This window comes from Meriones unguiculatus, chromosome 11 (genome assembly GCF_030254825.1).
Source record: "Meriones unguiculatus strain TT.TT164.6M chromosome 11, Bangor_MerUng_6.1, whole genome shotgun sequence".
NCBI lineage: Eukaryota > Metazoa > Chordata > Mammalia > Rodentia > Muridae > Meriones > Meriones unguiculatus.
Window position 1 is genome coordinate 8,721,405 of NC_083359.1, and position 15,301 is coordinate 8,736,705.

Here is a 15,301-nt window from a genome sequence, read left to right on the forward strand (position 1 = left end):
CCAAACTGTGGGGTCTAACCACGGATGCTGCACCCCTTCCTCTCGCGAGAGGGAAGGATCCGGCTGTGCCTCTGAGCCACTCGTAATCCCAACCTGCCAAGAAACAGGGGGTCTGGCGCGCAGGAGCTTCTGGGAGTCGTAGTTCCCGGCCTTGCCAGCGCCCCCTACCGCCCCCTCCGCAGAATGTCACGCATGCGCGACTCGGGCTAACCCTAGAAGTTCGTAGCCTTTGTCAGGCCAGGGATGAGAGGCGAGTTGCTCGGTGGGATGCCACAGGCGTCCGTCTACCTCGGCGGTGGTCCAGTGGTCGTTCCGCGGCAAGCGGGACTGGAGTTCGTCGTTCTTGAGCTTCCTCCCCTCTCAGCGTCACGCGCCGGCCCGAATCGCTCCGCGCGGGACTCAGGTGCAGACGACATCGGAGCGCGAGTAGCGGTTGTCTGCGCCCTGTGCCATCTCTCAGAGGCTTGGTCCCCTAGGGACAGCTCCAGGCGCAAGGGATATAGGCAGGTGAGGATTCAGGATGCTTTCCCTGGTCTCCGGGGCCCGCGTGATCTGAGCAACGCAGAGCCCAAGAGGAGAGAAGCCCTTCGAGGCTCCTTGGACGTCTGACTGCTAGAAGCAGAGAGGAGCGGGAGCTTGGGGACTTGCAAGAGGTGGTGATCATGGAGACGGACTTGGCCGAAGCGCCCCAGAGAAGAGGTAGACTTGCTCACGGGTTGGTGTACATCGTGGAAGAGTGGAGTTCTTCCCTTTGAGGGGAAGACCCACCCACCGTGGCCTTGGGTTGCGTGATTCTTGGGGGAAAGACCGCGGCTTGCCAACGCTGTCTTGAGGAGAGGCAGGCTCCGAGAAGTTGCGGGGCCTCCAGTGGGGGTCAGTCCCCATTCCACTTAAGTGTGATACACAGTGGACCCCCCCCCCCCCCAGGGAGGACATTGTCACAGTTTAGTCACAACTTCTTCCAGATTATTGTCCCACACTGGTTTCCACCGTGGACACAAGAGTTCGGCTTTGTCCACGCGTCATCCCGATTTCTCCACAGTTAGCGTGCTGTGTCAATTCGGGTCGCCCACAACCTGTGTTAACGGGCACGGAAGTTAGGGCTCGCTTCATAGCACAAGACCAGCGTTATCTTGAACTTTGGTCTGTGACCTGCTATACCCGAACTGCCTCCATGAGTGCTGGTCAGATTTCTAGATGTCACCTCAAACTCAACTAGTCATAATTTCGAGGTGAGATCTAGCAATCTACATCTTGAGTAAGCTTTGAGAGGAAGTTGTTTTGATTTGTTGTTTTAAACCGTTGAGCCTGCTTTAGGTAGATCATGATGGGAATTCATTTGTTCTGGTTTGTAGAGCGTCGAGTTCTCTTTCCTGGGATGCAGTACAAGTCAAGCAACTGAATCTAAGCCCGGGGCTGCTTTTTAAACAGTGTGGGCATCTTTCACAGTCCCGGAAAGCCACGGCTTGCTTTGGACTCCCTGCAGCCTTTGTTAACAGGGAGCGCGTTTGGTGCGATGGTCGGGTTTGGATTATAATCTGAGTAGCAGCATGGGTCTAGGTCCTGTCATACTGCGTTCTTGTCCTTAGCTCCGTCTCAGGAGTCCCTCCTTTCCCAAGAGAAGAGTGCAGAAGGAGAGGCCGGGCCTCTGAGACTTGCAGCCAGATCCCAGGTGAGTCTCCTTGGGTAAATAAGATCCCCTTTTGATGTGGGGTTTCTTTGTCCACAGTGCCCATCTACAGACCTGAGTTCTAATTCTAAAACACTGATAGACTCAGAAGGAAATATTTTCTACTTACCCATAGTACCTCTGTTCCCCACCTAGTGTTTATTGTCTCTCTAAAGGCAGGCAAGCCACATTTTTCTTCTTTCCCCTACTATGCTAATTTATGTATTTGGTACTATAGGAAGCTATTTTAAGGGTAAGATAGCGCGTCCTTCTTAAAACTAGAATTTCTCTAAAAGAGTCAGCACACTTGACTGTAAGTAGGAACTTAAGAAAACACCTTAAATATGGAAGTGATTAGAATGATAACACATATGCAGTTAAAACTGATACTGGAGAAGGAAAGCCTATGAAGGCTTTAAAACTCAGGGCTAGGAACCAGTCCTTCCTAGGGATGAATTTGAGGTGTTGGGTCTACAGTTTCCTCTCACTTTGAAGTATTAGGTCTACAGTTTGCTATTATTACTTCTTGCTCCTCCCACAAAGAGCAGGTGTGTTGAGGGAGAATTATTGGCTATGGATTGGATGGTGGCTGCACAAAATTATGTGTTCATGCTGCGTTCTGCAGCCCAAAGAGCTTCAGTCAGCCTCTTCTACATGCAGTGTTGGGAAAAATAGCAGTTTTCTCAACTGCCCTTCGCGCCTTGTGGGCTTTATTAACCCAAGAGGCTCACATGGTATCTGAAGATACCCATCTTAAGCTGGATTGTGCAAATAGATGTCTTCACTGACCGCCCTACCTGAAGATGCAGGTTTGGCTAGGTTAGATAAAGGACTTAGGCAGTAACGTGAAGAACCAGACTTGTCCATTTTGTTCACCTTTTTCCACAGCTGAGTTTTGCTCTCAAGCGGGCTTCTCCTTTAGCGCCATCATCAAGCAAATGGAGGTTTGCATCTTCAAGGTTGAAGGTTCAATGTTCTCCTAGGGCTGGGATTGATTCCAGCAGCGCAGAAAAGGCTTTTTTCTACACTGCTATTGGTGTCGGCCAAAAGTAATTGTTTGTGAAGTGTAGCTGCGCACACATACGTAAACACATTCCACCTGTGACCCCAAGACAGAATCAGTTCTGTGTGATCTCCACAGGCTTGAGTGACCCAGACAGAAGCACAAAAGGAGAGCTAATAGTCGACGCATGGCAATAGATAGATCCTAGATTGAAGACTCTTGTGTCATCATGGTGGATGGATCTTTTATGGATATTTTTTAAGTCTGTCCTTTTCAGTTTTATTAGATTTTATTTAACAATAATACTAGAACTTTTGTATACAATCTGTCTGAGTTGATTGGGTTTCTTCATCTTTTTTTTTCTTACTAGGTTTAGAAAAATATTAATTTTCATTCTTACTGATTTAATAAGCAGCACAGAATATTAAAAAATATATAGGTATGAAAACTTCCTCCCCAAATATGCCCCTTATCTCTTTCTACAGAGGATCACTGTCTGGAATATTTTTCTGTGTTTTGTTGAGTTTATAATACTGAATCCAGATATGTGGTACACTGCATTTCCTTCGATTTCTCTCCCTATCTTCAACCGTGGGGTGTTTGGGCTAACCTATTCTGTAAATAGGACAGAACTCTTTAAAATATTTTTTTAAGAAACAGTGCTTCTTCACAGTTAGTATGCAGTTAAAACGTCTCTTGTCACATAATTCTATTCCCTGTGCTATCTCTTTCCTATTGAGTTTTTCCTGCTTTGCATACAACCATTTTCATTTTTGCTGTTGTGTTTTGTTGGTGGGTTTTCTTGATTGATGAGCAGTTAGCTTACACTGTGGTGTGTGCACTGAGCTCTGTGTATCTAGATTCTGGGTTCCAGGCCATATATATATTGGCTGCTTGGGGGGTAGGAGAGTACAGTGCCTGTTATTTCATTTTCAAAGATGATACTTTTATTTCTAAATTCTCAAATTGTTTTTGGAAACTTTGAGAAAAACTCAGACATGGGAAATGTTACCAAAAAAAAAAAAAAAAAAAACCAAAAACATGGAGATGTCTTCTCTCCATTTCACCCAACCTCCAGAAGTTAACATTTTTGCTTCACATCAATCTCATTTCTGGAATCGGGACATTAATGTTGGCACAATACAGTGACCTTTGGCCTTTCCCAGCTGCCTTATTTTTCTGGATGTAACATTTCTGCTTTTGTCCTGTAATTCTTTATGAGTTTGTTCTTATTCTTTGATATGATTTGTATGGTCTTCTCTTATATTTATGTATTTCTAAAATACAGTAAAAGTTTAAAAAAATCTAAGAAATTTTAAGATTGCTGTGCATCTCCAACGCTTTTAGCGTATTTAGTATCAGGCTTTGCATTTTGCCTCTTTATTTTTATTTTCTAATATAGTTTTGCAGTTCTCACCAGCCATAACTTTAGCCTATTTCTACTTGGGAATTCACTAAAATTGACTTTGTTGGTTTTTGCAAAAACTTCATAAATGTTTAAGTAGAAGGTGATTTTTGTTCAATTAAGTATTTCTTACATGTTTGTTTCAATAAACTTGAAATATTATGCCCATTCCCTATGACTTTACTTAAAGGGGGCATGGTCTGTATCAGTATGTAGCCATCTCCTTTTATTTATTTTTTTGTTCTTTTTTAATAAAGACATAACCTAATGGCATTTTCTTCATGTGCACCTTTGAGTTACATCTGTAAACTTGATCAGTTTTTCACATTTTCTAATTTAATTGCCCTTTACCTTGAATTAATTCCACATTTCGCTGGATTTGCTGTTCACTGTCAGATTTTTCATTCTGTGACCTCTCTGTTTGCAACCTCTGTGTCCTTCTTCTTCTGAAGACTGAGTCATGATTTTTTTGTTCATTAAAAGCTTATAGAAGTATGCAGACATTCTTCTTTTTCTCACCACCTATATCTTAATTTTTTTTACAGAAAAATGATAATTTCCCAGTGGTACAAACTAGGTCTTATTTCATGTTGAGTCTTAAAGTGTGCCTGGTACTCAGTGAAAACACATAGACCATTTGAGATCAGACACTATTAGCAAACCCACCACTTCCCTTGTTGGGAGTATCTTGGCCTCATGCTTTACTTCCTTAGGAAGAGAACGAAAGGAAGGGATGTTCTATTAATCAGGGTTCTCTGGAAGAACAGAACTGATAGAAGGAATATGCATGAAGGAGATTTATTAGCGTGGCTTAGAGACTGTGATCCAGTTAGTTGAACAGAAAGCCTCAGAATCCAGCTGGTAGTTGTTCAGTCCATGAGGCTGGAGTAGTGGTCTGAACAGCTCATCTTCAGTATGTGTCAGGATCCCAAAGAAACAGGCTCTGATACCGGTGAAAGAATGCCTCGGCAGCGGGATGTATAGCCTGCCAGTGAGAATGAGGACAAGTAGGCAAAAAGCAAAAGATTCTATTTCATGTGTCTTTTATTTCCAATTTAGGGTATGTCTACAAACCTGACAAGATAAGGATTTAAGGTGGGGCTTCCTACCTCAAAAGATCCAATTAAAAAGAAAAATCCCTCACGGGCGTCCCCAGATGGTTTATAGTTAATTTTAAATGTAGTCCAGTAGACCACCAAGGATAGGTACCACAGGTAGCAACCGGAAGGTGATGAAAAGGTGTGTTTGTGTCTTAGGAGACCGTGACATTCAAAGATGTGGCCATGGACTTCACAGCGGAGGAATGGGGGAAGCTGGATCCCGCGCACAGGGTTGTGATGCTGGAGAACTACAGGAGCCTGGTCTCACTCTGTAAGAACAGCTTCTCCCTGTGATCTGAAATCCACGCATGGGGCTGTCGCTACACCACTGAGAATGAGGTGCAGGAGCAAGCCTTCCATTCTCATTCAGGAGCCATGAACTAGTTCTTTTCGGCACAGAGGAAGGAGGGTTTCGTTTTGCTGGGTGCTGAGGACTGAATCTGAGTCCTGTGTAGCCTGAGCATGCACAGTGCCACCGAGCTGTATCCCCAAAATGACAACCTGACATACGCTAGCATCAAGGGGGGAGATTAGGGAGGCAGAGGAGTCATTGGACTTTAGTGTTTGTTTACAGTCTGTTGGCCTGTCTTCGCCCATCTTAACTAGTAACTTGGGAATGCCGAGATGGCATTAGTCTTACATTAATTAATTAATGCGCTTACATTAGTCTTCCAGTTAGAGAGCCGAGCAAAGAAAGGAGATGCTTTCATTTTGGAAATTCAACTAAGAGACATTATATCCATCAGAGATATGGCCAGGGCAGAGAGAGGGAGTGCTTGTGGCCCATACTGGATCCTGTGTGCATCCTTCTGTTCAAGTGTGTGCACGAGAGAGTGCGTGCATGCACATTCGCCTTCCTCCTTCCCCCGATGGCCTTGCCACATCTTTTCTTCTTTGTAGATGAAGGACATGGACCTAAACTCCAGTAGAGATCTTTGTACCCACCATAAATACATTTATTTTACTTCTTCATTTCCTCTTCTTTTTAATGAACAGGGCTTCCCATTTCCAAACCTGATGTCTATGATGTGGGTGATGCAAAGGAACTACTGAAGCTTTCGAAAAAATCTCCCAAACGCACTTCCTCAGGTAGGTGGGATTGATGGGGGCTTCAGACATACCCAGAAGAGTAAACAAGGAACACTTCTCAGATCTTTAGAGAGAATTTTTAGAAATGCCTGTGTGCCTTTGACTTTCAAAATATTTTAAATGTTGAAGCTTTTAAATATATGTCAAAATAAAATAATACAACAGTGATCAAAATTAGATATTTTATTTCACTCTCTGCTCCTTTCTTTCCTTTTTTTTTTTTTCCAGCAGTAAAAAACATGAAAGCCTTATAATGTTTCTATGAATATTTAACAAGGTGAGCATGTTCAGGTAACTAGATGAAGAGAGCACTGGTCTCCTGAGAAGCACTCAGTGCGGTGGTCGGTCGCCTCTCTCCCATGAGTAACCTTGTCTTGACGGGTAAGAGCGTAGTTCCATAGGGTAACAGCCTTATTTAAGTGGACTTGCTGTATAGTCTTTGAGACTGGCTTCCTGCTTGGAGTTCTCCCAGCGAGACGCATTCATACCGTAGCGGGCTGCTGAAATTAGTTCATCATCAGTGCTGCGTGGCCTCTCGTCATTTCATATCCCAGTTTACCCATCCTCCCACAGACGGGCACTGGGAAAGTGGGAGCTTCAGGTTGTTCTAACACTGCTCCTGTGTACATTCTTTCACATGTCTTTTGATGAACACATATATGTGGTGTGTGTGTGTGTGTGTATGTGTTTAAAATGTAGATATTGCCAAAGGTGTTTACAAAGAATTTCCAATTACACTTCCATTGGGAGAAGTTGCAGCTTACAGTTTTTCCACATGCTTATCAACACTTAATATCATCTGTTTGTATTTTAGCCATTCCTCTGAGTGTGTGATATCTTTTACTTCTTAAGAAATAAAAATTTTAGAGATTCAGATAAAGTCCTCTCGTTCTTTCCCTCCGTAGAAGTAGCCAGTTTGTCTTAGTGTTGGTGTGAATCATGTATTTGCGTGAACAGGTATATGTATGCACAGGCCTATGTACATGAAACTGTGTACCTTATTGTTACAGTTCGCTTCTGTAATCTGTTTTAAGCTCCACTGTTTGATTTTGTTATCAATCTGTATTACTATGTAGCAAATTGTACATTTTTCTTTTAGACAGTATGGAATGTGGAGTAAGTGCCATGTGTGGATAAACTGGATGGTTTGTTTTTACTTTTTGGCCATTAGCAAAGTTGCATGACTGTCTTTTATTACTCATGTTCCTTTTGAGAACTGACCTTAAAGCTGGCTGGAGAAGTTATATGGGTCTTAAAATGTCACATACTTTGCCGCATACCTTCAATCCCAGCACTTGGGAGGCAGAGGCAGGTGGAGCTCTGTGAGTTCAAGGCCAGCCTGGTCTACAGAGTGAGTCCAGGATAGCCAGGAATACACAAAGAAATCCTGTCTTGAAACCCTCCCCGCACACACACACAAAAAAAAGTGTCACACACCAGTGGTACCAGATTTGTTAAGGGCCTTCCCCATCTTGGCCGCCAGCTGACCTAGTGGCTCTGTCCATCTTGTTTCTGCTTCGCGTTTCCAATTGCATTTCTCTGAGTGCTAATGTGAAATGTGTGAGCATTTGTGACTATTGTCTACTCAAGTATTTTTGATTTGTTGTAGCTATTTGCATATTTTAGATTCTAATATATGAGAGTGGTGGTGTGGCAAAATAAGGAGGAATTGATTCTTCCAGTTTGGGGCATATTTAATCCTCCCCAAATTTAGTATATTAAATTTTAAAATTTTATGGTCAGATTTGCTGATTTCTGTTTTTCAGTCCTGGGATCGGCACCCAAAGCCTTGTACAGGCTAGATAAGCACTCTACCCTTGAGTTACATCCCTCTCTCTTACTCATTCTTTTAAGGGCTGGAGAGACAGTTCCAAAGTTAACTGTTCTTGTTGAAGACCTGAGTTTGATTCCCAGCACCCACGTCAGGCAGCTGATGACTGCCTGTGGCTCTGGCTTCAGGGGATCCAATGCCTCTGGCCACTATGAGCATCTGGCTCACACAAACACATGCCCACACAAACACACAATTAAAATAAGTCTTTAAAGAACATTCATTTTTACTCTCCGTGTGTGAGTGTGGGCCTGGTGAGAGGGCCAAGCCCTGTATTACTGAGCCACCCTGTGGGTGCTGGGAACTGAACCTGGGCCCTCTACCATAGCAGCAAATACCCTCAACCACTGAGCCATCCCCCAGCCCCAGCCCTTACTAATTTAAGTTTACTTTTTGTGGATTGTTTTGTCCTACCAGTGTCAGGAAGATAATCTGAATCTGTTATAATATAAGCAAGTTTTGTTGCACAGGTGTTTCTTTCTGTAAATGATATGAAGTGGGATCTTTTTCGTGCTTACAGCCTATGATCCAGCCTCATTTATTGAGTAATCTTTTGTCACTGATTTGTAATGCTGCCTTTTCATAACCCTTACACATGTCTGAATTTCTTTCTAGGCACATTTGTCTATGTTTAAGTAGAATACTATTTTAATTAATTATCATGCTAAATAATACTTATAATAGCATAATATTATACTACATATTAGTAAATATATATGCTTAGCTATACGTATCTCTGTATGTCATTTCCTGGATACTTACTATAGCAGAAGATATTCTATAAAATGTGGTTTTTTCCTGTCCAGATCTAATGGACTCATTGCCTGCTTCTCCACTGACACATTTTTTTTTCCATCTTTTTCCCATCTTCTGTTATATTTCTGATCATCTTTTCCCCATCTGATTCTCCTGGATAGAGTCATTTTGTTTTCATATTTATTTCCTTCAGTTTCCTACTTTTTGCAAACTATCTAATAAGAGTATCAAATCTACTAATTCCACAAAGGTATGCTTTCATCTTCATTAATTCTCACCTGTTTTAGAACTGTGTTTTTGTTAAGCACAGAAAACAAAGAAAATTTGCATTTACAATGTCTTTCCAGATGTGGAAACTAGACCTGAGGGCAAAGATGCAACTTCAGAGCAAGACTGTTGGAAATCAGAATCCTACCAGGTTACAGCACACAAGCTGACTCAAAATACTGGTTCTGACGGCAGCTTAGACACAGCTCCTGAACGTGAGCTTCAGTTAGAGCTTCATCGAGGAAATCAGGAGAAGCACGTGAGACAAAAGTTCACTCACTTGAACTCCGCGCCTGTGGAAAAAGAAAGTGAGTGTAATATTTCTTGGAAAAAGTTCAGTCAGAAGCCACTCCTTATGACTGACGACAGAGTTCCCAAAGGATCCCATCACTTTCATATGCCTGGGAAAAGACTGAAGCAGCAATCAAACGTGATGAAAAAGCAGAGACCTTATAAAGAGAAGAAGCCTCATAAGTGCGATGAGTGCGGCGAACTCTTCAGTTACCAGTCCGTGCTCACCCGGCACCGGAGAGTGCACACCGGGGAGAAGCCTTACAGCTGCGGGGAGTGCGGGAAGTCCTTCAGCCACAGAGCCAACTTAACCAAACACCAGAGAACTCACACTAGAATCCTCTTTGAGTGTGGTGAATGCAAGAAAACCTTCATAGAAAGTTCATCTCTTGCAGTACACCAGAGAATTCACATTGGAGAGAGACCTTACGAGTGCAGCGAGTGCGGGAAGGCTTTTAACCGGAGCACACATCTTGCACAGCATCAGCTGATTCATGCCGGAGTGAAGCCTTATGAATGTAACGAGTGCGGTAAGGCTTTCATTCATTCATCAGCACTCATTAAACACCAAAGAACCCATACTGGAGAGAAGCCCTATCAATGTCAGGAGTGTGGGAAAGCCTTCAGCCATTGCTCGTCTCTTACCAAGCACCAGAGGGTGCACACCGGAGAGAAGCCCTATGAGTGTAGCGAGTGTGGGAAGACCTTCAGTCAGAGCACACACCTTGTTCAGCACCAGAGAATCCACACTGGGGAGAAGCCCTATGAATGTCATGAATGTGGGAAAACATTTAGCCGGAGCTCAAATTTCGCTAAACATCAAAGAATTCACATCGGAAAGAAACCCTATCAATGTGGTGAATGTGGCAAGGCCTTCATTCATTCGTCAGCTCTTATTCAACACCAGAGGACTCATACTGGAGAGAAACCGTTTCGATGTAATGAATGCGGGAAGAGCTTCAAGTGCAGCTCATCCCTCACCCGACATCAAAGAATTCACACTGAAGAGCAGGCCTGAAAATGTACTGGGTTTTGGGAAGTGTAAGTTGGCTTTATCACTGTGTTTGATATTTGAATGTTTAAAGAGAATGTCCACAGTGTGACCGTAGGGGCGTCTGTATATGTATATGATCTCACTAGTCCAATGTATAGCCAAGGTCCTTTCTCCTCACCTCTGGCATTCATTGAGCCCTTGTTTTTTTATAATCATATCATCAAGGAGAGTTTGTTCTGCTAAATTCTGTGAACTATGCTCTGTGACTTTTAGAAAACTCTCTAGGGGGATTGCAATTTGAGTATATCCAAAAAGCTGATAGGAGTCAATGAACTGTTTTATTTAGGGTCTCAGTCAAGAAGAAAGCTTAAACAACTGTGAGGTGCCATGGAATCCTTTCCTGTAGGAAAAACTCACAGGACAGCCCTGAGGTGACTTACCTAAAGACAAACATCTTTCTTTCTCCCACTTATCTGGCTTTCATGTTTACTCATATTATTTTATTATCATCTTCCATATATTAAGTGGTCCTTGTCCCTGAGCTCTCTTTTATTTATTTATTTATTTTTCTTTTGTATGCAAGGGTGTTTTGCTTGCATATTTATCTGTGTGAGGGTGTCAGATCCCCTGGAACTGGAGTTACAGTTGTGAGCTGCCATGTTGGTGCTGGGAATTGCACCCAGTTCCTCTGGAGGAGCAGCCAGTGAGTGCTTTTAACCGATGAGCCATCTCCCCAGCCCCCTATCCCTGATCTCTTAAGTAAACATGCCACGAAATCATAGTGATCTATTAGTATAACTGTTGGAAGTGACCAAAAGCCATTGAGAGGATGGGGAACACAAAAAAGCTCAAGTAAGTATTTAGTAAAACAAAACACAATGTCATTTTTTTATTTTTCTGTTCTGTATTAGAAGTCAGATGATAATAAAATTCGAGGCAAAGGTAATCTCGGGTTTTTAGTTTCTTCTTATACCATTCCAGTTTATGCCCTTGACCTCTGTCACAATTAGACTGTGGGGAGACACCTTGACCATGGCATCTCTTATAAAGGAAAACATTTAATTGTGTCTGGCTTATAGTCCAGAGGTTTAGTCCAATTTCATCATGATAGGAAGCATGGCAGGAAGATATGGTGCTGGAGAGGTAGCTGAGATTTTACATCTACATCTACATCTACAGGCAGCAGAAAGAAACAGCCTTTAGGCCTGGCTTGAGCTTCTGGAATCTCAAAGCCCAGCCCCCAGTGATACCCTTTCTCCCAGCAAGGCCACACCTACTTCAACAAGCCCATACTTCCAGTAATGCCAGTCCCTGGGAGCCTACGGAGGCCAGTTTCATGCAGACCACCACACCCGCCCTCTGCTGTTCATTTCAGTAGACTTTGCAGTTTCTGACTAAAGCAAGCTGGGGAGCTAGTGTAAAGAAGCAGTTCGAGTGGAAAGCAGTGTGATGGGTGAATGGAGTATAAATTCAGAAGTGACGGAATCACAGGAAATAAGGGTAAGGGGACTCAGTTTTCATTAAGATATTTTTGGAATGCTCAGAAACTCACTTAAGGAGGTTAAGTTGGGTGGAAAGGCTTAGGGTCTGTCTCAGTTAGGGTTTCTATTGCTGTGGTGAAAGACCATGACCAAAAGCAAATTAGGGAGGAAAGAGTTTGTTATATGGCCACGTTGTAGTCCATCACTGAAGGAAGTCAGGACAGGAACCCAAACAGCAGGATCCTGGAGTCTGGAGCTGATGCAGAGGCCATGGAGAGGTGCTGCTGACTCTCTTGTTTGCCATGGCTTGCTCAGCTTGCTTTCTTACAGACCTCGGGACCACCTGCCAGTGATGGCCCCACCCACAATGGACAGGACCCTGCACACACACACACACACGCGCACACACACACACACACGTTAATTACTAGTTCAGAAAATGATCTTATGGAGGCATTTTCTCAAATAAGGTTCTCTGCTTTCATCTGACTCTAGCTTGTGTCAAGTTGACAGAACTTGCCAGTACAGGGTTGAAGTCAGACTAGGAGAAGGTCTGGCCCAAGAAAGGCGCTCAATACTCCGTTACTTTAACCAATGTAGCATCGTTAAGAAAAGGATTTGGCAAAGTCTGGCCACCATCTATTTCTACAAATTATATTGGAACTCAGCTACATTCAGTGTTGACATGGCTGGCTGCTTTTGCGTGCACCGTCAGAATTGAGCAGCTGTGTCTGCTGTAACCAACATCATAAACACGAATACCTTGTAGGCAACAGATCTGTACTTCATGATCCTAGAGAAAATTCAAACTCAGGCTTGAAACTTTGTACTGGAGATCAAGATACCAGAAAGTTTGGGTCTGAGGGGTGGCTGCTTCCTTGTTCACAGGAGGTACCTCATCCTCACAGGCTGAGGGAGGAATCAAGAGTGTCCTCGGATGCTTCTACACATGCTGATCCCCTTCAGGAGGATCTGGCATGATCTAATCACCTCCCAAAAGTCCCACTTACTACCATCACTCTGGTGATAAAGTTTCAGCACTTGAATTTTGGAAGGACATATTTGATTCATAGAAGATCATCTCCTAAATCTTGTAATACTTGCTATTTGGCCCTGTGCTAGATCCCTGTCAAGGAGTCAGGAATGCAGATAAAACCAGTAAGAAGTCAGGTTGAGTAGAAAAATTGTGATGATGGTGGACTTGCCCTTCACTGGGGAGTGAAACCGTTCTGCATTCCCTCTTAGGCCAGAATGATAAGCAGAGTGGACTCCATCTGCAAATGCCCAGAATCTCAGTGTCCTCTCAATCTAGTTGATTTTAAGGTTACAGGATATTGAGAGCAGGAGAGTGGGAAAATCAGAGAGGAGACATGACACATTGAAGTGTTCTAGCCTTATGATGTTACTATATATCTCTGAGAGGATGTTTGCAGTTATTAGGACCTTCTTAGTATCCTCAAAGGTTAGGTGAAACAATTCAATTGGAGGCCAAAACCTGACTGATGAAATAAGACCAATGTGAGCTGTTGAAAGATGAGTCTGATTTCTCGCATTCCCATTTAGCAAATATGTGTTCTCAAAACACTGCATTACATAAATAGTAAGACCTGGCACACATTAACTCTATAGACAACCCAACTATCCTCGTCCACTTACTTGCTCATATGTACTTTCAAGAACGTTCATTCTTTCTCTACAAAACCAGTATTTATTGTGTATTTTTAAAAACACATTTTTCATGACGGAGCCATGCATCAGTCAGAGTAAATGTCTTAAGTCATTCTGATCACCCTCGGCTTATAGACTCAGCTGAGGCAGTGCTGTTCTCTGGTCCGTTATAGTGAGGCCTCAGGATCTCTAGGGTTGCCTCCTTTGCTGCCATTCTCACTCTCCTTGAGACGCTGCAGAAATTGCCGGTTTCCTTCTACATAGCATTAAGCAGGATCCATTGTATGGTTCCAGAGAGTAGAGTTTGCAGCTTAAGTCGCTCCGAGAGGTTGGCTTTAAGTTTGTCTCTCTGGGAACTCCGACCCTTTGTATTTCAGTGTTTGACTCTTTTATGTCTTGTGTTCAACATAACTACATGTTTGTATTCCACTATGAATCTTGGAAATTTTAATTACTTCATTTTGAATGTCCTGATACCTAGAAAGTAAATTTGACTGTTCTAATGGCCTATCAATAAAGATGTTGTTTATATATGTATTTTCAGAAGCTTGTGTACAGTGCTTTTAAATTATAAGATGAGTATATTTTTAAATGTAAAGAAAGAGCTTAGCTGTGGTGGAGCACACATTTAATCCCAGCACTCAGGAGGCAGAAGCAGGCAGATCTGCCAGCCTGGTCTACAGAGTGAGTTCCAGGACAGCCAGGGCTGCATAGAGAAACCCTGTCTTGCAAATGAACAAACATAAGAATTTTTTTTTAAATAAATGCAAAGAAAGACCTAGCATAAACATTTCTGTCATTCAAGAAACAAGTTGCATTGATAATTGTTTATTTGGACTTCACAACTTCCGAAGGAATCAGATTGGGATGCCCCTGAGCAGACTATATCTGTGAGAAGATAATGGTGTAAAGGAAAGAAGTTTCTACCGAATAGCACTTGATTCCTTGGGCCAGCTGCATTACCCCTCACTTAGCATGGGCAACAAGGAAAGAAGAGGTGTGTCTGGAAACTTTAGCAGAAGTAGACATTGTATGGTAAAAATTATACAGAGGTCAAGGCAATCGTCAGCTCAGTCTGTAGAACACCACACAAGCATGAAGTCAGTCTCCAGAACTCACAAACATAAAATGTCAAATGTGTCAACACACACCTGTAACCCCATGCTGGGAAGATGGAGGCAGGATCCTGGAGTTTCTTGGCCAGCCAGTCTACCCAAATCAGTGAGCTCCATGTTCAGTGAGTGACCCTAGCTCAAAAAAATAAGGTGGAGAATGACTGGGGAAGATGCTGGGCCTTGCTCTCTGGCCAAAACACGTGTGGATATGTGCCCATACATGTACGTACACACACACACACACACACACACACACACATGCACGCACGCACACAATTTAGTGTTGTTTTGAATTACATCTAATTTGGGGAAGTCAAGATCACCCTTTAGAATCTAAAATGTTCTGTTGCATAGAAATACCAAGTGGACAAATTTGGCAGGGAACTAGTTTGGTTAGCAAGCCTTTAATAGTTGCTGTTTTCTTTATGTACATTTTCACTTAAAAACGACAGCAGAAAACCTCAGGGTGGAAACTCTGTTCCGAGTTTTCTCCTTTTATCTTCTGTCTTAGGGCTTTTATTGTTGTGAGAAAACATCATGACCAAGAGCAACATGGGCAGGAAAGGGTTTATTTCAGCTTCCATGTACCAGTGTAGCCTATCATGAAGGGACGTCAGAGCAGGAACTCAAGG

At 43.0% G+C, this 15,301-nt stretch overlaps 1 protein-coding gene across 4 annotated transcripts; it reads left to right on the forward strand.

The window, feature by feature from the left end:
• The first annotated feature begins 206 nt into the window (after positions 1 to 206).
• Znf286a (zinc finger protein 286A) lies at positions 207 to 14,178 on the forward strand. Of its 4 annotated transcripts, none has more exons than XM_060363518.1 (5): positions 207 to 699; positions 1,590 to 1,672; positions 5,334 to 5,448; positions 6,174 to 6,266; positions 9,201 to 14,178. In XM_060363518.1, exons 1-5 carry the CDS (start codon positions 663 to 665, stop codon positions 10,427 to 10,429), a joined length of 1,557 nt encoding a protein of 518 aa, XP_060219501.1. In that variant the 5' UTR covers positions 207 to 662; the 3' UTR covers positions 10,430 to 14,178. The 4 variants fall into 4 exon arrangements, with proteins under 4 accessions (XP_060219501.1, XP_060219502.1, XP_060219503.1 ...); XM_060363519.1 differs by having other exon boundaries at positions 1,356 to 1,672; positions 9,201 to 14,177; XM_060363520.1 differs by having other exon boundaries at positions 207 to 507; positions 9,201 to 14,177.
• Positions 14,179 to 15,301: the final 1,123 nt, after the last annotated feature.